The sequence below is a fragment of the Gorilla gorilla genome, chromosome 21 (assembly GCF_029281585.2).
Source record: "Gorilla gorilla gorilla isolate KB3781 chromosome 21, NHGRI_mGorGor1-v2.1_pri, whole genome shotgun sequence".
Taxonomy (NCBI): Eukaryota; Metazoa; Chordata; class Mammalia; order Primates; family Hominidae; genus Gorilla; species Gorilla gorilla.
Genome location: NC_073245.2, coordinates 58817391 through 58843749, shown reverse-complemented (window position 1 = coordinate 58843749; position 26359 = coordinate 58817391). Strand labels below are relative to the sequence as shown.

At 44.2% G+C, this 26359-nt stretch overlaps 1 protein-coding gene across 1 annotated transcript in view; it reads left to right on the top strand.

Moving 5' to 3' along the window:
- SLC13A3 (solute carrier family 13 member 3) overlaps window positions 1-26359 on the top strand; it is a 93432-nt gene that overhangs the window by 36469 nt on the left and 30604 nt on the right. The window contains exons 2-7 of the mRNA XM_004062304.5: window positions 1115-1380; window positions 4213-4376; window positions 14884-14950; window positions 18581-18766; window positions 22384-22509; window positions 25660-25755. Coding sequence (XP_004062352.1) covers window positions 1115-1380; window positions 4213-4376; window positions 14884-14950; window positions 18581-18766; window positions 22384-22509; window positions 25660-25755 — 905 coding nt within the window. The remainder of the gene's footprint in view (window positions 1-1114; window positions 1381-4212; window positions 4377-14883; window positions 14951-18580; window positions 18767-22383; window positions 22510-25659; window positions 25756-26359) is intronic.

The window sequence follows — 26359 nt, the reverse complement described above, 5'->3', positions numbered from 1 at the left end:
CTACCTATGCCCCCACAACATAGACCTTCCACCCTAGCCTTGGCAACCACTGATTAGATTTAAATTACTTTGTCTGCCTTTCATTGGGTCTAATATTTAGCTGAGAACAGCAGCAGGGCACTTGTATGAAGGTCTGGCTGTGGAGGTAGATTGCCTTGGTCTGCCCTGGTCTGCACAGCCATTACCTTTCTAACCACCTCCTTGCACCTCAGTTTCCTAATCCATCAAATGGGGATAATAATCATACCTACATCACTAGGATTTTGTTAGGAATAAATAGCACCTGGTACTTAATAGCCCAACAGATGTCAGCTGTTGTTATTGTTTATGGAGTATGCATTATGTGTTGGGCATTGCACTAAGTACCGTGTAAGGATGTGGCAGTTGCTCCCTGTCCCAACTCCACACCCCCACTGGTGCTCACCATTTCCACACACACCAGTAGCTTCCTACTGCCTCTGAGATGGTCTGCGGTCCCCTGGCTGCAGGAGCATGCTCAGTCTGCACATAAGGATGCTGGAAGTGCTGAAAGTTAAGGCTCCAAGTATTAGCCCTCAACTAATGATGGCCAGGAGTTGGCAGATAAATGCTCCAACTTCCTTGCCTCCAGTTGAGACAACCCTAAGGCATAATTTGCCCTGTCCCCCAGGGTTCCCCATCAGAATTGAGCTTCAGATGTCCACAGTGGTAACCTTCTCATGGGACACTCTCTGGATTGGCTTCCTTCTGTTTCATTTCCCCATTGTCCTTCCAGAACCTCGTGGGATCCTCTATCAAGTAAACTATTTTCATTCTCATCTTTATCTCTAAGACAACAATGTATTTCATTTCATTCTCAAACAGTCCTATGAGGTGAACCAAAATAGCTTCCTCATTTTATAATTGAGCAAAATGAGGCTTAGAAAGGTGATGCCACCTGCTTTAAGTCAACGCCTTAGGCACACACCTGCTCCACTGCTGCCCTGAGAACAAGCCGGGGCAGGCCCTGCCACAGGCCTCCTTCCCCCTCTGCCCCCAGACCGGGCCTCCTTCCCCCTCTGCCCTGAGCCCTGGGCCTCCTTCCCCTTCTGCCCCGAGCCCCGCTGACCCTCTGAGCATGCATCTCCTCCTGCAGGAAGGCCGCTGCTTGTTTGTCATCCTGCTCATGGCGGTGTACTGGTGCACGGAGGCCCTGCCACTCTCAGTGACGGCGCTGCTGCCCATCGTCCTCTTCCCCTTCATGGGCATCTTGCCCTCCAACAAGGTCTGCCCCCAGTACTTCCTCGACACCAACTTCCTCTTCCTCAGTGGCCTGATTATGGCCAGCGCCATTGAGGAGTGGAACCTGCACAGGCGAATCGCCCTCAAGATCCTGATGCTTGTTGGAGTCCAGCCGGCCAGGTAAGAACAGGTAATGGTTCCAGCCCTACAGCGGAGAGGCAGAGGGACCACACCTCTGAAGCCTATACCTGCTCTTCTTGATTTACTCGTCCAGGCCAAGAAACTCATTGGTTCCCACCATTTATTTATTTATTTATTTCTCAACTATTTAGCAAGCACCTGCTGCATGCTAGACACAGCACTAGGCCCGTCATGGGCAGCTGTTCTCAAAGGTGCAGAAGAATCACCTGGGAACATGAGCTGCTGACCCCCAGGCCCCACCCCCAGGGATTCCAGTCCCATAGTGTTGGAGGGGGCCACACTGACAGTTTGACCCTGACTGCTCAGGGCTGAATCCCAGGTGACCTGCTCTGAAAAATAACTTAACCTCTGTCTGCCTGTGAAATAGTGATGTAGTGGCACCCACCTCATAGAGTTTAGTGAGGATTAGATGAGCAAATGCAGGTAAATCCCCTGGACCTGAGCAGGCAATGCTGGCTGTTAGCATTCTTGTTTGCTATTTACCTGCCTAGATGATGAAGATCAGGTGGGAGTTGAAGGTGGGGGATGCAGAGGATGTGGGAAAATGGGCTTGAAGGGAAAGGGAGGCAGCGTTACAATCCTAAAGAGCCTCGGGCACTCTGGCTAGGATTTGGACTTTTATTCTTAGAGGATTGGGTGGCCTTTAAAATAGGGGTGTTATTCTCATCTTATTTTTTGTTCCATAAACGCTTTTGGCAATTTGGTGAATCTTAAGGATCTTCCCAGAATAATGTTGTTAAATGCATAATGCACAACAGAGTTTGAAACAACAACTACAGCAAAATGCAATTATCTAATTTTTTTTTTTTTGGAACACAGACCCCTGTGCCCTTGTACAGGTAGGTACCGTTTTATTAACACCGCAAATGGCAAGACCGAGTGATAGGCCTAATCACACCCATAATGTTAAGCAGTTTTGAGTGTCGATGATATTTCAAGATGTCTGCAGTGATTATAATGGCATATAAAAATATCAGGGATCTTGCCGGGTGCAGTGTAATCCCAGCCTGTAATCCCAGCACTTTGGGAGGCTGAGGCAGGTGGATCGCTTGAGGCCAGGAGTTCAAGACCAGCCTGGCTAACACGGTAAAACCCCTGTCTCTACCAAAAATACAAAAAATTCACTGGGCGTGGTGGCGCATGCCTGTGATCCCAGCTACTCAGAAAGCTGAGGTGGGCGGATCACTTGACCCCAGGAGGCGGATGTTGCAGTGAGCCAAGATCACGCCACTCACTGTACTCCAACCTCAGTAACAGTGAGACCCTGTCTCAAAAAAAAAAAAAAGCAAAGAGAGAGAGAAAGAAGAAAAGAAAAGAAAAGACAGAAAGAGAAAAAAGAAAGAAAGAAAGAAAGAGAAAATGTCAGGGATTTTTTTTTTTTGGGTGACAGAGCCTCAGGCACTGCTCATACACCTGAACTTTGTTGCCTGTTTATCACTGAAGGAAATGCTTAATTTGATTAGATGTTAGCAAAATGAAGATACACATTTTCTCCCAATCCAGTTCTGAATTATATCCATAGACTTATAAATCTGTGCTTTAAAGGGTTCTAAGCTGAGGAATGACATGGCCAGATTTGCATTTTATTTCAAATACGTCTCATTTCCTTCACATTTGCATTTTTTAAAGATTCCTCTTAGCTGCCTTGTAGAGGTCAGACAGGAGGGTACGGGCATGAGAAGCTGATACATCCCAGTTAGAAGGCCATTTAGAGTGTCCCGACAAGAGACAGTAGCAGCTTGGACTAGGAGGTGGCAGTGGAGATGAACAGATTGGATAGATTTGAGAGTAATTTGGGTGATAAAATTGACACAGGGGAGGGCGTAGGAAAAGAAGGTTCTGGATGACTACTAGGTTTCTAGCATCATCTCTGTGCCAACCGCTCTGCTAGGCTCTGTAGCTGCGCCTCCTCCTGGAGGAGCTGCCAGTCCTGTGGGACAGACTCCATCTATGGAACTGATTCCAATGCCAAGTGGAATTTGATCTCCAAGGGGCACATCATGGTGTGAGAGCCCACATGAGAGGTAGGGAGATAGGGGGAAACTTCCTGGAGGAGGTCACATTTGAGCTTGACTTTGAATAATGAGTAGGGCTGCTCTTAAACATATTCTAAAATTACAATAATTAAAACAGTAAGACACAAGTCTGGAAACAGATTTTTGAAACAGAATAAATCTAAAGGAAACCCAAATCCGAAGGAAGGATTATCCAATAAATGGTGAGAGTTGGGATAATTGGTTTCTTCTATTAAAAAATTTACATCTTACTTTGTACTATGCATCTAAGTAAATTCCAGGTGGATTCAGAGTTCAATATAAAGAGAAAAAATCCTGATACTTAGATTCTGTTGGTGGGAATGGACCAAGCAAAGGCAGGGAGGCAGGGGAGTAAAGGTGTTGGGTGCGGGTGAGAAGTTCAGCAGAGTCTCAGCAGGGAGTAGCTGGTAAGAGGAGGGGAAAAGGGGGAGGAAGCTGAGAAGGCCATGAGGGAAAGATAGTGGAGTGTCTTGGTGCCCTGGCAACTTTATTCTGAAATGGGTATCATTGAGGATTTGGGGGCAAGAAAGAGAAAACATCAGGTTTGGGATGTCTTTATAATCTGGGTACCTATGGACAGTTCACTTAAACACACTGAACCACAGTTTTGTTAGATCTAGAATAAACCTGGTGAGTGGATTTGGTTTCTGCTTTGAGTCTCAAGTTTCCATCTGTAAAATGGATGGATTGTATTCCTCAGGGATGGCAAACTGGGACCAGAGGATCTCCTGGGCCCTGGGTTCTGGATTTGCCTCTAATGCCATCTGCTCTGCAGGCTCATCCTGGGGATGATGGTGACCACCTCGTTCTTGTCCATGTGGCTGAGCAACACCGCCTCCACCGCCATGATGCTTCCCATTGCCAATGCCATCCTGAAAAGTCTCTTTGGCCAGAAGGAGGTTCGAAAGGACCCCAGCCAGGAGAGTGAAGAGAACACAGGTGAGGCTGTGCTAAGGGATTGGGGCCAAATCCACCAGGATTTGGAAGTGGGAATGGGATGTCCAAAGGATGTTAGGGAAGGCCAAGGGCATGCACACTTATTGAGCACCTACTATGTGTCAGGTGTTTTAATTATGACAATGACTGATAATTAGATAAGAAATCATGGTACCTTGGTTGTTTAAAATTTGCATTTATTAAGCACATACTGTATACTGAGCAGTGAGTTGAACTCTTTACATACATTATCTTCCTTAACTCTCAAAACAGCTCTATGAAGTAAGTACTATAATTAAACCTTGTTTTACAGCATTCAAAGAGATGCTCAGCATCACCAGTACTCAGAGAAATGCAAATTGAAACAATAACATTTTAATCAATGAGACAGGCAGAAATAAGAAAGCTGATGAATCCCCATGTTGACAGGAATAGGGGCCACAGGAACTTTCGTGCACTGCTAGAAAGAGTGTGGACTGGGTTAGAGTTTCTTAAGGATCTTGTGCAAGGATTTAATCACATTAAATGTGTTTATACTCTGTAACCCAGCAGTTTTGCTCCCAGACACCAAAGGAATTCTCCTATAGGTCCAGGAGGGAACACACAGAGTGATATTCACTGTAGCGCTCTCTGTGGTGTGGGAAGTTGGTGGCTATGTGGGCTTTATCGCTAGTACAGGCAAAGGCAAATATGGTGGGTACATGCCATTGAGCATAATGCTCCTTTTAAAAGAGAGAAGAATTAGTGAACCATATACTTCTATAAATGGATCTCATAGAGCAGTTATGATTGGGGGTAAAAACCAGAATGAGATCTAGAATACAACCTCAATATGTAAGCTGAAAATACACATGAACGACAAAACATTTTGTAAGAAATGTATGATGAAAAGCTACACATTAAACATATCAGAATGGTTGCTATGGAAAGGGTGAGAGTGGGAAATGGGGAGAGAAAGGACTAAAAAGACCCAATCAATTGTAGAAAAGAGAGGCTTTGTGCAGTAAATAATGATAACATATTATGAATGGAGGGATTCGATTCCCTCAGTCCTCTGAAATTATGTTCTTAATAAAACAAAACATACACAGCCATTGTATTTTTAGGTGACTACATGCAGTCTCCAAGAGGGAAATGATTTTCCCAAATCACATAGTGAAGTTAAAGAAGTCCAGGATCAATTCAGAGGCACAATGACGTCATGACTTTTCATTGGCAACTCTGGTTCCCCTGGTCTCATGATTGCAAAGTGGCTGCCACATCATGTCACTTTAAAATGTCTTACTTTTAATTTACATAACTGTATTTTAAAAGGAAGATTTGAATTGATACATATGTGGGCAGAAATGGCTAGTTTAACCCTGGCATTGATTCTTCCTTTGTTCTTTTGGGAATAGAACCCAGTACTTTCCTCTCTGAGGAAAGGCTGAAACTTCAAGCTCCCCTTGTGATAAGACTTGGTCAGATGACTGAGTCTGGTCAATGGAATATGAGTGGAAATGATGTGTGCAACTTCCGGGTTCTGTCCTTCCTGCTGGGTGGAATGTGAATATGATGGCACCTGGGACCCAAAGACAGGAGCCACATCTTGAGAGATAGATGGCAGATCTGCCCCTGTGGCTTTGGATCATTTACCTCAGTGAACACAACAAGCATTAGCCATGAAACCATAGGTTTTTTGTGCTAGTTCTAGTTTTTAAAATGTGAATTAAATTAAATATGTATCTGTTAAAACTTAAATGTTGATCCATGTACCATCTAAGTTAATCTCACTGACAGTCACATGAGTATTTCCCCGTCATACACTAAGGGGTCCTGCTTATTTTATTTTCACGGCAACCCTGAACACTAGAAATGATTATATGTACTTTACAGATGAAGTTTGGAGAGGTGAAATGATGTGTTGAGGATCATAGCATTGGCAAAGTGGCAGAGTCAGCTCTACGCAAGGGCAGAGTCTTCCACGAGGAAGGGAAGAGAAGCTTTATAGCATGGATTAACAAACTTTGTCTATAAATGACCAAATAGTAAATACTGCAGGCTTTGTGGGCCACTCTGTTGCAACTACTCAACGCTGCCCTTGCAGTGAGAAAGCAGCCACAGATAAACAAGCAGGCGTGGCAATGTGACAAAAAAATTGTATTTATGGGTGCTGAAATTAAAATTTCATATAATTTTTGTATCAGGAAATATTCTTCCATAGATGTTTTTCAACCATTTGAAAATGTAAAAGGCATTCCTAGTTGGCAGGCCACACAAAAACAGGCGGTGGGCTGGATTGGGGCTGCATATTGTAGGTCACTGACCCCTGCTGTACAATATTGGCTTTCTTGATTTTCAAACTGTTTCCCTTAAGAGAACTGCCTGATGGTCACCCTGGGGTGGCAGCAAGCACCTGGGACTCTGCCCTTTTCCCCATTTCAACCCTAGTTAGACTCACTTTATTCATTTTGTACACTGGGCTTCTAAGCAATAATAACCAATGTTTACTGTGCACTTAGTTTATGCGCAGACTCTTAGGTGGACCTCATATCTGAATGAGACGGAGGAAGCATCGACCTCATTTACAGAAATGGAAATTGAGGAAGGAATTAAAAAGAGTCCTCCCATTCCCCGTTACGCAGTTTCCAAACTGTGGCTCTGGTATTTTGAATCCGGGCTGGCTGACTTCAGAGCCTACATTCTCAGGCTCCATTATTCTGCCTCCCACATGAGGCTTTTTCCAAAGTGGTCAAGCAAATGATTGAAAGCCAAGTCCCTCATTGTGAGAATGAAAAATCTGAGACTCAGGAAGGGGAAGGGACTTGCCCAAGGCCACACACAGTGGTGGCCATGCATTGAAGTCCAGAGTCTTTTCCTATGCTGCAGGATGTCAAGAGGGAGGGGACCCTGGGGGTTGGGATAGATACCTACCTTTACAGGCCATGGGATCAGGGAGGAGCAGGAATTGGTTAATGATCAGCTTCTAAGACCTAAAACAAGGCTAATTCCAGTACAAAGAGAGCTATTTCCTTTCATCCAGTTCTGAGCTTTGACCAGGTGGCAGGAGGCGAGGACGGGGTGGAGGGAGTAGAGATTCTGCCAGTGGGCTAGGAGAGGCACAAGGAAGTTCCTAGGAGCTATAGGTTCATGAAGGACATCTGTAGCACCAGCAGCAACAATAATCATCATGTGAGCTGAGCTCCCATTTTCTGAGTAACCACCACATGCAGATACCATGCTAATTTTTTTATACTCATTAGCTCATCTGATCTTCATAATTGTACTAGGAGGTAATGATGCCCATTTTATAGATGAGGAAACTGAGGCTCAGAGAAGCAAAATGATTTGCCCAAAGTAACACGGTGATTTGCTGAGCTCTGTCGGAATCCAGAATCTGTGCTTATAAGCACCTTGCCATGGTGCCTGGTACAGAGGAGGCAGAACCTAGGGCAGGGTGGGGCTATCTAGATAAGACTCCAGAGGTCCTCAGACTTGGAGGGCAGCGCTGTTGCCTTTCTCCAGTTCTTTTACCCAGTTCTGTGCCCTGCACTGCCTGGGGGACCCAGGGGCCATGTGAGTGATGGCTTCGCCAATGTCCCCCTGCATGCACGCTCTCATTAGGTCCTCCACCACAGCCCTGTGGGGAGGCACTATTAGCATGCCTGTTTTACAGATGAGGAAACTGAAGCTCACAGCCATGATAGGCCCAATGTTCCTTGGCCAGTAAGGGGCCCACCTGGATTTTGTTTTTGTTTTTTAGAGACAGGGTCTTCCTCTGTCTCCTAGGCTGGAGTGCAGTGGTGCATTCAGCTCACTGCAGCCTCAAACTCCCAGGCTTAAGTGATCCTCTAGCCTCGGCCTCCCAAAGCACTGGGCTTACAGGCGTGAGCCACCACGTCTGGCCTTCCACCTGGCTTTTGAATCTAAACTCTTTCCCCTCCTTTTCTCTGTCCATAGAAAGCTAGCTTGCCATCTACATCTTTATTTTATAGGAAGGCCCAGGATGCCACCCTTCACAGCACAAGGGTCTTTAATGTTGAGTGAAGCGTGGTGCTCATCCATATGCTAACCAACCTTCTGCAACTTTCCTCATCTGTAAAACAAGGACACTGCCTCTTACGTGAGAAACGAGAGCCAGGTACATAGGAAGTGGTTAATATATGGCAGTTGTATTAAAAACTACCTATGAGACTTCCAGGCATTGGAGGCACAGGTAATAAGACCTCCTACCTCGATCCACCTTGGTGTTTCCCCTCCTACTTGAGCGGGATTGATTTGCTTCCTGGTTTGTAATCTGTCTCCTCCACAGGCTCCAAGCTCCGTGAAGGGCCTATCAGTCTTTCTGATTGTTGTGAATCTTCACTGGTGCAGTCTTGTGTACCTAAGACACTGTTGGTACATAGTAGATGTTCAATAAATGTGTGGAATTAATGAATACACAAATAGACCATTGAACTAACTGTTCTATGCCTCAGTTTCCTCAAACCTAAAACAGGGATAATAATCCTTACTACCTAGGCTGACATGAGTGCTAAGTGAGTAAATGGACATAAACCTGCTTAACTTGGGGGCTTTTGACCTTCCCTGGGTTGCCATTTACCTAATTTGACACAAGAACTCTTCCCTGAGGGCCCTCTTCTTGTCAAATTTTAAGAACATCTTAGTCATACCAGGGAGGCTAGACTAGAGTTATCAGTTTCACGTCAGACCTGCTAAAGTGACAGGTGGGTGCCTTGGAGATGGACCGAGGTTCAGGGGATGGGAGATCCAAAGTTCTGGGTATAATCCTGACTCTGCCACTGACCCATTGGGTCCTCTTGATCCCAACTTTAGCCCACCTCTCTAGGCCTCAGTTTCCCCAGTTGTGAAGAGGAAGGTAATAAACTTTGCATAGCTCTCTAAGGCTGCTTGGAGACAGCTGTAAGATTATAAATGTGAAAGTTCTCCATCCCCTGGCCTGACACAAACTCAAGGATTTGTATGATGTGAATAAGACCCTGCAGAAGCATCAAGCTTCTAATCAACTGGCAATTTCTGGACCCAGAGAAGTCTCTCTGGGGACTTTGCTCCACTGGCCTGTTTCCATGTGGTCTCTTGGGCCACTGAGGTCACAGGAAGCACAGGGGTGGATCCTGTGTAAATGCCTAAGAGCTCTGCTCAGCACCAGATTTTCCAGTTTCATCTTCATGACTTTATCATCATCATCATCATCATCAGAAAATAATGCCTGATATTAACTTTTCTTACATTACGAATCTCCATAAGAAAAAAGCAAAACTCCCTCCTTCCTGATCTTATATGATAAAGCTAATTACTGTTTAGAGTTCTATGTGTACGAATACCCTTCACTGCCTTATTTATAGCACATAGAATCTCTTATCAGGGCTCTTCAACTCAGATGCAGAGCAAACGGGGCCAGGCGAGGGCTGTGGCAAACTGGTGAGCTCAGTTTCCCTATCTGTAACCTCAGACAAGTTGCTGTCTACCCTGGCTGCATAAAGGAATCACCTGCACAGCACCCAGGTGGGAAGAGGGTAGAGCGAGCTAGCGATGGTGGGGACTGGGGGTCACCAAGTTAGAGTTCTTACTGTCTGGCCATCCCCTGGGGAGCAACTTTGCCCCCAACCTTAGTGTGCTATTAATAGTCCCTCGCTTCCTACTTCAGTGCCCTGGACCCTGGCCTCGTGCATGGCTTGTGGACCTGTTCCCAGCACTCGTGCTCAGGGGCCCTCATCCCTATGGCCCAGGGCAGCTGATTCAACTTTCATCTTCAGGCCCCTGCAGGGGGTCAACAGGGCCAGCTCCAGGCACAGGAAAAATGACACAGCCAGCCACCATGGAATCCTGTTCCCTCATGGTACCAACGGTGTACCACAGAGAGCAGCCCGTGGTGTGGAAGGGACTTCCCCAAACCACGGGGCGAGACAAGGAATGTCCACATGGCTGTGTGTGTGGCCTGACTTCCATGTGAAGGAAAATCCCATGTAAAAAAGAAAAAAAATCAAACTTTTTTTGTGTCTTGCTTGGGTTCCTTGAAGAGTGTCAATGGCCTTCACCAAAGACCCCAGGAATACACTAGTAATGAAACAAGCTGAGTTATCATTTACTACAGCAGTGAGGGGGCGGGGCACACACGCCATGAGCTACCCTGATTATTTCAGGACGGGGGTGTTAAAAGGAACCCAGGACAGGATCTGGACTGGAGGTTGGGCACTGAGAGAGACCAGAGGCAATTCTGAGCTGGGTAAGGAAGGAGCAGTCATTCATTTAGCAAGAGAGGGGGATGTTGGGATTTTGAGGGTGACACAGCCACCTTGCCCTTAGACAAGATGATGGAAAATGAAGTGACCTGGCTCTGAGTGTCAGAATCATTCCCTACGCTCTGTTTTCTTCTTTCTCTACGGTAACCCATATTTACTGAACATTTGCTAGTACTCAGCTTCCTGTTAAATTCTTTCTGTCTTTTTTTTTTTTTTTTTTTTTGAGATGGCGTCTTGCTCTGTCACCCAGGATGGAGTGCAGTGGCATGATCACGGTTCACTGCAGCCTTGACCTCCCTAGATCAAGCAATCCTCCCACCTCAGCCTCTCAAGAGCTGGGACTACCCGGCTCTGTTGAAGTCTTTATATCAAGATTGACAAAGCATGGCCCTCCACATCCAGCTTACTGCTTGTTTTTTATACAGCCTGGGAGCTAAGAATAGTTTTCATATTTTTAAGTGATTGAAATAAATCAAAAGCAGGAAAATATTTTGTGACGTGAAAAATTATATGATATTCAAATTTCAGCCCAGACGTGGTAGTTCACTTCTGTAATCCCAGCACTTTGGGAGGCCGAGGTGAGAGGATCGCTTGAGCCCCAGAGTTAGAGACCAGCCTGGGCAACATAGCAAGACCTCCTTTTTTACCAAAAAAAAAAAAAAGTACAACAATTAGCTGGGCATGGTGGCACATGCCTGTGGTCCCAGCTACTTGGGAGGCTGAGGTGGGAGGATCACTTGAGCCTGGTATGTTGAGGCTGTTGTGAGCTGTGATCGTGCCACTGCCCTCCAGCCTGGGCAACAGAACGAGACCCTATCTCAAAACAAAAATGTTTTTGATGTCCCCCAAATAAAAGTTTAGCCACACTCAAGCATTGATGTTGTCTGTGGCTGATTTTCTGCTCTTATGGCAGAGATGTTGTTATGACAGAGACCTCATGCCCCCCAAAACCTAAAATGTTTACTATCCGGCTTTTTACAGAAGTTTGTTGATCCTTGCTTTTAATAAGTTAACTCTTTTTTTTTTTTTTTTTTGAGATGAAATTTTGCTCTTGTTGCCCAGGCTGGAGTGGTGTGCAATGGTGCTATCTCAGCTCACCGTAACCTCCACCTCCCGGGTTCAAGCAATTCTCCTGCCTCAGCCTCCTGAGTAGCTGGGATTACAGGCGTGCGCCACCATGCCTGGCTAATTTTGTATTTTTAGTGGAGACGGGGTTTCTCCATGTTGGTCAGGCTGGTCTCAAACTCCCAACCTCAGGTGATCTGCCCACCTCGGCTTCCCAAAGTGCTGGGATTACAGGCCAGGCGTGAGTCACCACACCTGGCAGTAGATTAACTCTTTAATCCTCTTGACAATCCTAGAATGGTTACTTCCATTTTATCATTAAAGAACTGAGGTATAGAGAGATTAAGGGATACCAGGGTTTCTCAACTTCATTACCAATGACATTTGGGTGGGATAATTCTTTGCTGGGGTGGGCTGATCTGTGTATTGCAGGATGTTTAGCAGCATTTCTGGTCTCTAACTAATAGACGCCAGTAGTACTTTGCCCTTCCACCCAAGCTATGATAACCAAAAATGCCCCCATCTCTTGGGTACAGAATTGGCCCTCGCTGGGAACTACTGACCTAAAGTCACATAGTAAGTGATGGAGCTAGGATTTGAACCCAAGGCTGATGTGTTTGGCCACCAGCCACACACCCAACTCCCAGAGGTGAGTTATTTTACTCTTGGTGGTGGTTCCAGCTGCAGGAACATTTAATTCATTCTAATTTTCTTTTCTCCAAAACACTGTCGAAGGCTGCTGGGGAGTCTGGTCTATCAAGCAGAGAAATAACTTTATTATTTTTGTGTGTTTGTTTTAAGAGGCAAGGTCTTTCTCTGTCACCCAAGGTGGAGTGCAGTAGCATGGTCATACCTCACTGCAGCCTCCAACTCCTGGGCTCAACAGATCCTCCACCTCAGCCTCTGGAGTGGTTGGGACTACAGGCATGCACCACCACACCCAGCTAATTTTTTGGAGAATGTTTTTTGGAGATGTGGTCTCACTAGGGCTCAGGCTAGTTTCAAACTCTCGGCTCAAGCAATCCTCCTGCCTCAGCCTCCTGAGTAGCTGGGATTATAGGCATGAAACACCACACTTGGCCAGAGAAATAACTTTAAAAACAAAGTTAGCTCCTGTCCTGAGCCTCCTCGGCTCAAATGCTACTCTAGTTCCTACCTGACTCAGAGGAGAAGCCACAGTCCTTCCTGTGAGCTCTGAGATCCCTGCATGATCCCACCCACTTCCTACCACCTCCACCCCCTGCCACTTCTCTTACCTTGCCTCCTCTTACTCTTCTCCTCCCTCTGGCCCCTGCAGCTCCACTGGCCTCCCCTTTGCTTCCTGGGTGTGCTCCCACCCCAGGGCCTTTGCACCTGCTCTTTCTTGCCCCAGATGTTTGCATGGCTCATCCCCTCACCTTCAGATCTTGGTTCAAAGTCAAATTTTCCTTCTCTATCAGACTTTCTTTGAGCCTTGAAGAAGGTGTCTCACCCCAGGATGCCTGGCTCCTTCCCTGCCTTGTTCTTTTGCATGGCATGCATCTTCATTTGACATACTGCGTATATTACTTAGTTGTGTGTGGTCTGTCTCCCCCACCAAAAGATCAGCTCCATGAGGACATGGACTTTCATCTTTTGTCACTCAGCACCAGGTACATGACAGGTGCTCCATAGCGATTTGCTGATGGATCAATTGGCTAGGGTTCATGTGCCCCAGTTTTGGCTCTGGGTTCCAAGTTGCACCAAGCTCTTATCTCAAAAGAACTGAAACACATCCACCACTGATTACTCTCAGGGTCTGTATGGTTACCAGCCAATTCCAGCCACCATCATCTTAGCTGGAAAATGCAACAGATCCAGAACTGGACTCTCAGCTTCCATTTTTGCCCCTTTCCCTACGTCCATTCTCTCGGACCAGGCCCAGAGTTGTTTGTAAAATGTAAATCATATCGTCTTGCGCATTAAATCCTGCAGGGGGTCCCCATCCCTGATTTAGTTCCTGTTGGCCTTTGCCCACTCCGTCCCCAGCCCCCATCTCCCCTAGGCCTTTCCTATACACCTCTTTCCCAGCACATGGGCTTCCTCAGTTCTTCATCTCAGCCAAGCACCTCCTTACTGCCGGGCCTTTGCACTTGCTGTTCCTGTTTCCTTGCACCCTCTTCCCAGGGCTCTTCATAGGATGGATTCCATTTTATCCTTGAGGTCTCAGACCCGAGGCCATCAGCACACAGTGTCTTCTCTGTTGAAGGGAGAGCTCACCTACTCCCCTCTCCGCTTTCCAGTCACATTACCCAGTTCTATTTCCTCCATACATTTGTCCCTACCTAAAATTTTCTTTATTCGTTTATTTCCTGTCTCCCCTTCTAGAGTATGACCTCCATGGAAGCCAGGGGCCTTGTTCTATATTGTTCACAGAGTACCCTGAGAACATAGTCAATAGCACATAGTAGGTGCTCAATAAATACTTTTTGGATGAATGAATGAATGGACAATTGGGGTCGTCCAACCCATTGATGACTCATTACCATTCATAGCTGGCCTTTCACAACTTTGGCAATGGCTGCTCAGGTAAGCCTAAGCTTGAGTTATGGGTTGTCAAGCAGCCCTGCAGCTAAACCCCTGCCAACAGGCCTGGGCACATCTTCTCATATGGATGGTAGGACAGGATAGAATGCTGAATGATCTTTCTTTTCTTTTTCCTTTCCTTTCCTTTCCTTTCTTCCTTCCTTCCTTCCTTCCTTCCTTTCCTTCCTTCCTTCCCCCTTTCTTTCTTTCTTTCTTTCTTTCTTTCTTTCTTTCTTTCTTTCTCTTTCTTTCTTTCCCTCCCTTTCCTTTCCTTTTCTTTCCTTTCCTTTCTTTTCCTTTCCTTTCCTTCCTTCCTTCCTTCCTTCCTTCCTTCCCTCTTTCTTTCTTTCTTTTTCTCTTTCTTTCTTTCTTTCTTTTTCTCTTTCTTTCTTTCTTTCTCTTTCTTTCTTTCCCTCCCTTTCCTTTCCTTTCCTTCCTTCCTCCATCTCTCTCTCCCTCCCTCCCTCCCTCCCCCTCTCTCCCTTCGTCTCTCTCCCTTCCTCCCTCTCTTCCTCTCTCTCTCTGTCTTTGTGTTTTGATTCAGTGAATAGTATAGGATCCTTGGCAAAGAAAGCATTCTTGACTGACTTCACAAGATTTGGGACACTCCTGTTCCATTCGCTACATTACACTAAAGACATCATGCTCTTTCCTCCTAGCTGCTGTGCGGAGAAACGGCCTACACACTGTGCCCACGGAGATGCAGTTTCTCGCCAGCACAGAAGCGTAAGTTGCTGGTGAAATTCGTAGAGGACCCAGTGCTTGATTCAAGGAGACGATGAACAAGAATTCAATGCTGCAAACCATTTTCCTCCCATCCCTGAATTTTTCTCCAAATGACCTAATGCCTGAGTTTCCACCATTCATCTCTGTGGCTTAAACATTAACCTCAACAGCCTCCTTTAAAAAAAAATGCAGACATGGAAAGGGTAGGGCAGTACATTAAATCCCTAAAGATCTGGTGAGGTTGAGGATCACAGGTACTTTCCTCTTGAAAGAAGAGACCCTAAAAAGCAAGATAGCACAAACTGCATGACAGTCAAGGAGGAGAGGGTTGCAGGCAGGGTTAACAGTCCATACAGACAAAAAAATTCCTTATAAAACAATAACAGCCCTTCACCCTAGATGACTTACAAAGCATCTTCACATTGATGTTGAAATCGCATTTAGTCTACAGTATCCTTTGCATTATGGCAGTGTAGTTAAGATCATGGGATTTGGAGTCACAAACACCTGACTTCGAACTCTGGCTCTGCTCCATACTGGCTGTGTGAGATAATGAGATAATGTAGACAGAGCAGGTTGGCTGGACCTTACACGTCCAGATGTTAGCACTTGTTATTATGACATTGTGATCTCAATTTAACAGTAATGACACAACAGGGAGCCAAGCAATCTGCTCAAGGCAGTGCTGGGCATTGATCCGGTCTATTTCATTCATTTGCTAATATTTATTGGGAGCTTACGATGAGCCAGGCACTATTCTAAGGATGGAGATACAGCAAGGAAAAGACAGAAAGCCCAGCCCTTACGGGCTTACATTCTAGTGGCAAGAAATGGATAAGTGAATGTAATCCATGGTGTGTTGGGCAGTTGATAAGCTTCAGAGGGAGATCAAAGCAGGAAAGAGGGTGGGGGTGGCGAGCTGGTAATTGGGAAGGGGCAGTTTGAATATGGGTGGTCAGCGAAGTCCTCACAAGAAGATCGTCCTTGAGCAAATCTCTGCAAGAGGTGGGGAGTGGTGGGGGTATCCATGGGAAGAGTGTTCTCAGCATGTGGACTAGCACGTGCAAAGCTCCTGAGAGGTCGAAGAGCAGCCAGGAAGCCAGTGTGGCTGGAGGCGAGTGAATGAGTGAGCACATGGTAGGAGGTGGGGTCTGAGAGTTGGCTTGGGAGGGGAGAGAGTGATGGTGGAGGACAGAGCACGTGGGACATCATGAGCCATAGATATAACCTTGACTTTGAATGAGATGGGAGCTGATGGAGATTTTAGCAGGAGAGGGGCATGACCTTATGCCTGTTTCATCCCACAGCCTGTGCTCCCTCTTGGCACCATGTTTGGGGGCTTTGAGTCCAACTTTGAGACATGAGTTCTGTGATTGGTCCAGCCACTTATGACTGTGTGGCCTGGAAATATGCTTTAAACATCTGCCTGTGCAGTGCTTGCACTGGGTCTGTTGCAAAACCCAGTCCTCACCCTCTAGAAGCCTATATCTGTTGGATGCAAACCCCTTCCCTTCTCTGGGCCTCAGTTTCCTCATCTGAACAAAAAAGTGATTGCTCTAGATAAACTCTAGGGCCCTTTCTGCTTTTTCTCTTTTCGATACTCAGGATGGTTGGGGTCCCCAGGTCTGAGGGAGGCCACAGTTCTGGACCAGGCCTGCCACTCCTAAGAAGTCAGACCGTGACGGTAGTTTCCACCTGCTTCTGGTCTTTGCCTTCCTGTCATACTGGAAATCAGCTACTCAGACCCCAGCTGATGTCCACATTGCCCTCTGGGGAAGGAGTCCCTTATGTAGTGATTCAGGCCAGAGGGTATTTGAATTATCTTTCCTTCTTTAAGTAAATATTTTTTCATTTTAATTTCCACTTTAATTTAAAAAAATTGATTTGTTACACAGAACACTTTTTTTTAAATCTTAATTTATCTTGTTTTCAGATTCATTGAAGTATAATTGACAAATAAAAATTATATATATTTAAGATATACAATGTAATGTTTTGATATATGGGCACATTGTGAAATGACTACCACAGTCAAGCTCATTAACATATCTATCAGTGCTATAGCAATTCTCAGTTTCATTCACTTAGAAACAATTTACAATTGCATATGTCAAAAAATACTCTTGAAATAAAAGATAAATGCATTTAGCATCTCACTTCCAGAGGCAGATTATAACAGTTAAATGAATACCATTCTAGACTATTTCTTGACAGACAGCTGTATACATAGATGCATTTTTACCGCGGTGGCTTATGCCTGTAATCCCAGTATTTTGGGAGGCCAAGGCGGGCAGATTACCTGAGGTGAGGAGTACGAGACCAGCCAGGCCAACATGGTGAAACCCTGTCTCTACTAAAAATACAAAAATTAGCTGGGCATGGTGGTGGGCACCTATAATCTCAGTTACTCAGGAGGCTGAGGCAGGAGAATCGCTTGAACCCGGGAGGCGGAGGTAGCAGTGAGCCGAGATCATGCCATTGCACTCTAGCCTGGGTGACAAGAGTGAAGCTCTATCTCAAAAAAAAAAATAAATAAATAAATAATAAAATAAAATATAAATTGATAATGCTATGTACGCTGTTTTGTAACCTGCTATTTCACCTTTTTTTCTTCATTTCAGTCTGTTTCCAAATACCTATTTTATTTAATGGAGAATAGAGGACATCATTTCATCTCAATAATGCTAACATTATGATCTTTTACTTATGTACTTAGTAATTCTTAATTTCATTATTTCCCAAAACTCTTTAACTGTACAAGAAAAACAACCCAGAAAATAAAAAAGGAAAATAATATGTAATTCCACTCCTGGGAAAGGTATCAAAACAACTTGCATATATTTCTAGACTTTAAATATTCTTATATTCATGAAACATAGCCATTTCTTTATTTTTATTTATTACTTATTAATTTTTTTTAGAGACAGGGTCTCACTCTGTCACCCAGGCTGGAGGGCAGTGGGGCAATCAAAGTTCACTACAGCCTCAAACTTTTGGGCTCAATCAACCCTCCTGCCTCAGCCTCCCGAGTAGCTGGGACTATAGGTGCGTGCCACCATGCCCAGCTGATTTTTAAATTTTTTTTATAGAGATGGGATCTCACTATATTGCCCAGGCTGTTCTCAAACTCCTGTCCTCAAGCAATCCTTTTGCCTTGGTCTCCCAAAGTGTTGGAGTTACAGAAGTGAGCCACCACGCCCAGCTGCAACATAAGTATTTATAAAATAAAAAACTAAATAGTACTGTGACATGCCTTTTCACTATAGTTTATGACTGGACAGCTCTCATCTTAGTAAGCATCCATTTAATAGCTGCATTGGTGTTCCATCCAGGAAGAGAGTCATCTTTGTTATCAGCCCCTTTTTGATGGGCATTTAGACTGTTCTTCATTTAAATTATATTTAATGGCATGGTGAATTCCCTTGTACCCACACCTGAGACACTTGTCTATTCCTTTAGGATACGTTCTTAGAGTAGAACATCTGAGCTGAAGAGTTGCACCTTGTTACGGGTTTTTGATACCTGTGCCAAGTTACCGTCTAGAAAGATCACTTAGCTCCCCAACTCCTGGGCAGTCTGTGGCCTGTTCTCCATGTATTCTGAATGGCTTCTCTTTGGATTTGTTTAAAGCAAAGACCACCCTGGGGAGACAGAGGTTCCACTGGATCTGCCGGCTGACTCCAGGAAGGAGGATGAATATCGTCGGAACATCTGGAAGGGCTTCCTCATCTCCATCCCCTACTCAGCCAGTATTGGGGGCACAGCCACACTCACGGGCACAGCCCCTAACCTCATCCTGCTTGGCCAGCTCAAGAGGTGAAAGCGAGAGTCCCCACCGGCGGGGAGGGTTCTGCTCCTCCCCTCCTCTTCCCTCCTTCATTCAACATCCAGGGAATGTGTATTGAGGGCCTTCTCTGGGCCAGGCTCTGGGAACACAGCAATGCACAAAATCCAGTGAGAACCCTGCCCTTGGGGAACTTCCATTCTGGTGGGAGAGACAGGCAATAAGTGAAAAAGCAAATGAATATAAAATATATCTGTGTGATAAGTTAGGAAAAAAATACAGCAGGGAAAGAGGGTAGAAGTGAGGAGAGTGGGGTGCTAGTTTATGTAGGTTGGTCAAGGACACCCGTTCTCTCTGATGGGCTGACATTTGAGCAGAGACCAAGAAGGGAATGAGCCATGTGGACACAGGAGGGAAAGGCATTGCCGACAGTGGGGAGTAGCTCCTACAGGGCTTGGAGGTGGAGCTGTTCCTGGGGAGGTTCAGGGACCAGCAAGAAAACCAGGGAGACGAAGAGCCTGGGGCGAAGGGAAGGTGAGAAGACAAAAGGTTATAGCGGTAAGTGTTGTCTAAGGACTCCAGCTTTTCCTCCAAGTGAGATGGGGGTCATTGGAAAGGTGACAGCAAAGGAGTGATCCAGCGGGAGGCATGGGTCTGTGGCCGTCATGGCCCAAGAGAAGCCTTCCAACCATAAGCAGGGTCCCCCAGTGGAGTGGGCTCTGCTGGGAGCTAAAGTCTCCCCACCCCTGGAAGTGGTCAGCAGTGACTGGGTGGCCGGTCAGGGCACGAGGATAAAAGAAAGATGTTCCTGCTTTATAACTTTTTAATAAACTTTCACTCCTGCTCTGAAAAAAAAAAAGAAAAGAGAAAAGAAAGATGTTCCAACTGCACAACGTGCCGCTCCCATTATTCTAAACCTTTGGTTTCTAAGATTTTAAAACTTCAGTATTTCAAGATTCTGTCTTTAAGACTTTTAGGTTCCAGGATTCCGAGGCAGGGTTTCTAAGATTCCTTGCAGTGGAGATGTAGCATAGGTTCATTTGATTTACATAAATGCAAATGTAAGCATTTGGCCAACAAAGGACACCAAATAGTATTTGATATTCAACATGGCTGCAAATACTAGCTGGCTTCTTTACCTGTTGGCCAACCAAAGAATCAAAAACCTGTGGGGATGAAGGGAGGCCCTGCTGATCTCCCCGAGAGAGGTTTGCTATGTGTGCAACCCTCAGTAACATACATGTGAGTAATTACAGGTATTTTCACAAGAGATTTTAGTACACCCATGTTTGGCCACATGTGCTGATTTTAAAACCTTAACCCCTGAGTGAGATGAATTGCCAATACATTCTCAGATTCCAAAATGCTTTGATTTTAAGATATGATGATGGAAACCAGTGACTGTCAACCATGCACTGGGAGAGGTGAAAAAAAAAAAAAAGAAGTTGTAGGTGTATTTCACCAATTTATTTAAGCCCACTGAGTTTTACTGCAAACCTTAGATGTCTTTTTATCGCTATCCTTTAAACAAGGCTGGCTGTGCCTTCTGGTTTTAGCTCAGTGACAGAAAAACCAGAAGCAAAGATGGTCCTGCTTCAGGTGTGGGGAGGATCTAGGCTCAGCCCTTTAGCGTTCTGCCGAGGAGGAAGGTAGGCATTTGGTATTAGGGTTTGCCAGGACCCATCCCCAGGGCTGGACAGGAAGATGTGGGCTCTGGGGATGGAGAGCAGAGCCTAGGTTGGGGATGGAGAGAATTGGAGGGGAGCAGTTGTTGTCAAAGCGTTTTCAGGCTGCCTGCCTGCCCTGATGTGAGTAGGACTTTGTTCCAACCTGAAATGAAATTGGGGAAATTATATTTTTTATATGTCTATTTCATATTTATATTTTCTAAAATATATCTTATGTATATTTAAGTATGTAATATATATTATATTAACATATAATACATAAAATATATAATATTAACATATATACAGTAAAAATATCAAATGTGGGATTTCAAGTAAATTTCATGCAAATCTTATGCAACACAAGGGCTCAAATGCAGACCCTCTGGTGTAGGAAGAGGGGATTTAAAAGGAATGCTAGGTAATATGTGATTTTGATTCTCCAGCTGAGAACAGGAGAAGCCTGGGGAGATAGGAGAAGTGATTGCCCTGAGTGGTCCTTTGGCCCTTGTTGCCAAAATACATTTTATTGGTTTATTCTGATTATAAAATGATATTGGCACACTAAAGAACATTTGGAAAATGTAGAAAAAGAAGTTTGAAATACCTCCAATCCCACTGTCGATATTTTAACAGACTTTCTTCTAGACTTTTCTATGTCCATATATTAAATGTGTATATATTTAACGTTTTTGCCACTATGCTCTTAATACAGTTTTATAGTCTGATTTTATTATTAAAATTTTTTAGAAAACATAATTTTTAGTGACTATGTATTGTCTTATTTTGGGTGTACATACTTTAATCATAAGCATTGATTGTTTTCATTTTATAATAATTATTATTTTGCTATTACAAATTATGTAACTGACCACACACTTGCTGATATTTTAATATTTTTAAAACAATATTTTTATTTTGTCTAATTATAGAGGTATACTTATTCATTGTAGAAAATACAGGTAGAGAAAAAGGAGGAAATAAAAACCTCTTAGAATCCCACTATATAGAGTTTATTAATATTTTTGTTTGCTTATTTGTTATACAATAACTGTTAAGGTTTTGGTTTATTATTTACCTAGAAATGTCCGTGAGTATCCACATACTTTTGTATACATCATTCTATAACTTACTTTTCCTCTTTTCAATCTAGCACTTATATTCCTGACCACATTTCTGGTTGTTTTTTTAAAGTTTATTTCTAGTAGTAGAATTTCTGGGTAAAAGGATATGCACATTTTTAAGACTCTTACTGCATTTTACCAAATTCCTCTCCAGAAAAGAATATTCTGATGAACAAACATCAAGAATCTGCCTGTTTTTCCACATCTTCACCAGCACTGAGTGTTATTGCCCTTCATCTTTTCAGGCTTGATGATGTCTTAATAAAACTGAGATTGGACACCGTTCAGCAGAGAAAGAACTCATCGACATCACCATTGCCTGGACAAAATGCCCAGGGTCTTTGAGCATATGTAATAAGGAGGGCAAAGGTTTCAGCCTGCAGATATGTTATATGTGACTCCCACATTCATTAAAAACATTTTCATGAATTGTCAACATTTAAACATCACATAATTTCAAGTAAAACCCAAACCTGGGCTTACTGGCCCTGCACTCTTGCATGGCAACCATGGGGAAGCAAATAGCAGCTGAGCCCTTTAATGAGCAGGGCTCTCTTCAATTCACCATGGCCCGGCCTGGCCTGTTTCACTCACTCAGGTACCTGTCTGGCCTCCAGGGGGCAGAGATTTTGACTGTAGGGCACCCATTGGTCCCACTAGGTCAGAAGCCAGCAGCCTCCAAAGAAGAGGAAAAAAGGGTGCTTCTATTAGAATTGGTGGAAAACACTGTTCCCAAGACTTCCATGGGACCCTCTCATTCCTCCTCCCCGCTGCTACTAGTACTGCCTGGTCCCCTCTCCCACTCCCAAATTGGGCATGGCTGCCCTTGGCCTGTTCTCATCTCCCGCTGTTCTCCAGTTTCTTTCCGCAGTGTGACGTGGTGAATTTCGGCTCCTGGTTCATTTTCGCCTTCCCTCTTATGCTGTTGTTCCTGTTGGCAGGCTGGCTCTGGATCTCCTTCCTGTACGGGGGACTGAGCTTCAGGTACGTCTCATTTTCTTTTTGGCAATAGAGTGGGGAAGCAGGGAATGGCGTTTCTAACTTCAGTATCTGCCTATGAAAACTGAGGATGATTGTTATTTCACGTCGTATTCTCATTTCTTTCTTTTATGTATGTATGTATGTAGGTATGTATATATGTATGTATGTATGTATGTATGTATGTATGTATGTATGCATTTAGTTTTACAGACAGGGTCTTGCTCTGCTGCCCAGGCTGGAGTGCAGTGGCGCGATCATAGCATATTGCAGCCTCAATCTCCCAGGTTCAGTGTTCCTCTGGCCTCAGCCTCCCAAGTAGCTGAGACTACAGGCAAGTGCCACTGTGCCTGGTTAATTTTTTTTTTAAATTTTTTGTAGAGACAGAGTCTCACTATATTGCCCAGGCTTGTCTCAAACTTCTGGCCTCAAGTGATCCTTCTTGTCTTGGCCTCTCAAAGCTCTGGGATTATAGGTGTGAGCCACCGTGCTAGCCATATTCTCATTTCTTGACCTCCCAGGGATGTGAGGATTAAGTGAGAGGTGTGACCTGCCTGCCACACACAGACCCTCTGTTGATGTCACATATTATTAATAATTATTAATAGTATTGTCTTTAAATAAGGTAAACACTCTTGACCAGAGAAGAGCGGAGTGCACGATTTCCCATTTTATGGGACCCTGATACAGAAGATAATGTGGGGTGGCATGAGGACAAAATACTAAATAACACCAAATCATATTATGGGAAATATGTCTTTATCAACTCTCATCACTCAGTCTACTTACGTTGAGGAGAAAGTCTCAGTTGGGTGCTAAAGAAACCTTAATATCTAACATTTCCAAATCAACCTCTAAACGAAGAAAGAGCAAGCTTCAGACTCAGAGACTTGAGCCAGAAATGATATCTAGCCAAAATATAATACTGGCACTTTGTTTTCCTATATTTATTTTGCTTACTTCAATTACTTTTTAATATGGCTACCTTAATTTGGATAGGCAACACATACATATGCTTCTCAAAAATCAAAACAGCGCTAAGAGGTATACAGTGAGAACCCCTCTTCCCAACCATGGGCCTCTTCTGCCACGATATCCTCCCAAACAAGCATCCACTTTTACTGGTTTCTTGTGTAACCTTCCAGAGTTTTCTTAAGCAAATATGAGCAGACATAGGTATCTTTTTCTAGTGACTGGCCTCCCTGACAGATTTTTGTTTTTTGTTTTATTTATTTATTTATTTAGACAAAGTCTCATTCTGTCACCCAGGCTGGAGTGCAGTGGCACCATCTCGGAGTGCAACCTCCACCTCCCAGGTTCAGGCCATTCTCCTGCCTCAGCCTCCAGAGTAGCTGGGACTACAGGCTCTTGCCACCTTGCCCCGCTAATTTTTTGTGCCTTTTTTTTTTTTTTTTTTTTGGTAGAGAGAGGGGTTTACTCTGTTGGCCAGGCTGGTCTCAAACCTCAAGTGATCCACCCACCTCGGTCCCCCAAAAAGCTGGGATTACAGGCAAGAGCCACCCAAGCCCAGCTGTTTTTTTATTTTTATTTTATTATTTTTTTCTCTTTTACCTTGAAGCTCTAGCTCAAAGGAAGCAAGCATTTTTATAAGATACATTTCCAGAAGTGGGATTTCTGGATCAGAGAATAAACACATTTTTATTTTAATAGATATTATCAAATCATTCTTCATAAAAATTGTACATGTTTCCTCTCCCATGAACAATGTATGAGAGTGTCTGCTTCCTTGCAGCAAAGTGGATTTTTGCCAATCGGATAAGAGAAAAATAACTTGTGTTTATTTTATGAACAGTAATTTTGGGCAACTTTTCATAGGTTTGGAAGCATATGAAAAGTTTGTTCATAGGTATTTTCTTTCCTGTGAATTGTGAAACTGTGTGTTCATATTTTTATACATTTTTTTCAAATGGGTTTTTGGTCTTGTTCTTACTAGTTTCTGGTATGCTTTATATTTTAGAAAGATGAGTGCTTATTCTACAATAGAAGCTACATTTTTTTCCTGATTTGTCTTTTGGCTTTGCTTATGGTGCTTTTCTCCCTGCAGAATTGTTTTAATTTTTTTTTCAATCTTTTCTCATATGGTTTCTGAAATTTCAGTTACAGTTTAGAAAGGTTTTCCTAATACAGGACTTATAAAAGAATAATCATATGTTTTCTTCTAGTATTATTTTTTTTTACATTTAAACCTCTGATCTATTTGGAGTTCATCCTTATGGTACAGTGTGAAGTTTGGATTCAACTTCACTTTTTTTTGTCCCAAATGGTCACCCAGTGTCCTAACACCATTTATGGACACACAACATTTTACTATTTTGATGAAGTCAAATTTATCTATCTTTGGTGGCTTGTGTGTTTGACGTAATATTGAAGAAACTGTTGCCTATTCCAAGGGCATGAAAATTTACCACTGCCCTTTATTCTGAGAGTTTTATGGTTTTAACTCTAACCATATTATTCCAAGGCACATGAAAATTTACCCCTGCCTTTTCTTCTGAGAGTGTTATGGCCTTAGCTCTAACATTTAGGTCTTCAATCCATTTTGGGTTTAATTTTGTATTTGGTGTGAGGTAGGGGTCCAGATTCATTCTTTTCCACATGGCTGTCCAGTTTTCCTAGCACCACTTGTTGAAAGGCTATTCCTTCCCCCACTATTCAGTCTTGGTACCCCTGTCAAAAATCAACTGGCCATAGACGGATGGGTTTATTTCTGGGCTCTGAATTCTGTTCCATTGATCTATATGTCTGATACCATTTACTGAATAGCCCATCTTTTCCACACCAATCTGAGATAGCAACTTTATTATAGAGTAAATTCCCATTTGTGATTGAGTCTGTGTCTAGACTTTCTGTTTTGTTCCATTGATTCCTGTGTTTATTCATGTGCCTGTTTGACCCACTCATGGATTTTAAGCCTGGAAGTCATATCATCAGATTCACATTTTCAAAGATCAACCCGGCTATACGTGGGGAGAACAACTGTAGCAAAGGAAGACAGTTGCAGGGAGACGAGCCATCAGGCAGTTGCAGCCTCCTGGACAGAGAGGATGTGGCTTGGTCAGGTGGTGGTGCTGGTTGTAGGTGAGAAGTTAGTTATACCTGCAGTGGCCACTCCTAACCTCCCACTTTCTGTTTCAGGGGCTGGAGGAAGAATAAATCTGAGATAAGAACCAATGCAGAAGATAGGGCTCGAGCTGTAATTCGGGAAGAATACCAGAACCTGGGGACCATCAAGTATGTGGGAGCCCTTGGGTTGAGGAAAGAGCTGAATATTAAACGCTCAGGAGAGCTTCATCCTGGCCTGGCCTTGGGCCCATGGGGGCTGAGCTCCAGGGGAATTCCAGGACCCATGGCGTGGGAGCCTAGAGATGGAGGATGGGAGGTGGTTTACACAGTCAACCTCTTGCCGTGGTGCTGGGGTGGAAACCTGAGGACCAAAAAGCCCCTCAGAGTGTACTTACAGTGGGATCTGCTACCTTCCACCCAAGGCACCATTTCCCTCCCGGTACACAGAATACCTGACACTATCTCAGGTGACTTCCGGGACCTTGTTTAATGCACATTTCCATATGGTGAAAATAACGGGTTCAGTAGGCCTGTGTTCAAGGACCAGCTGTGCCACTCATGTCCTGTGTGGCTTTGGTCATGGCACTAACCCTCTCTGGGCCCTGCTCTCCAGTCTGTGAAATGGGTACATTGGGTAACTGTCTCCTCCAACTCTTGGGGATCCTCTCTTTCCACCTTCATCCACCCTCTCTCCAGGTCTGTCCCCTCTCTGTGTCTTCTCCTTTTAGTGTAGACAGACTGTGTGTTTTCCTGTCTCTCTCTCTCTCTCTGT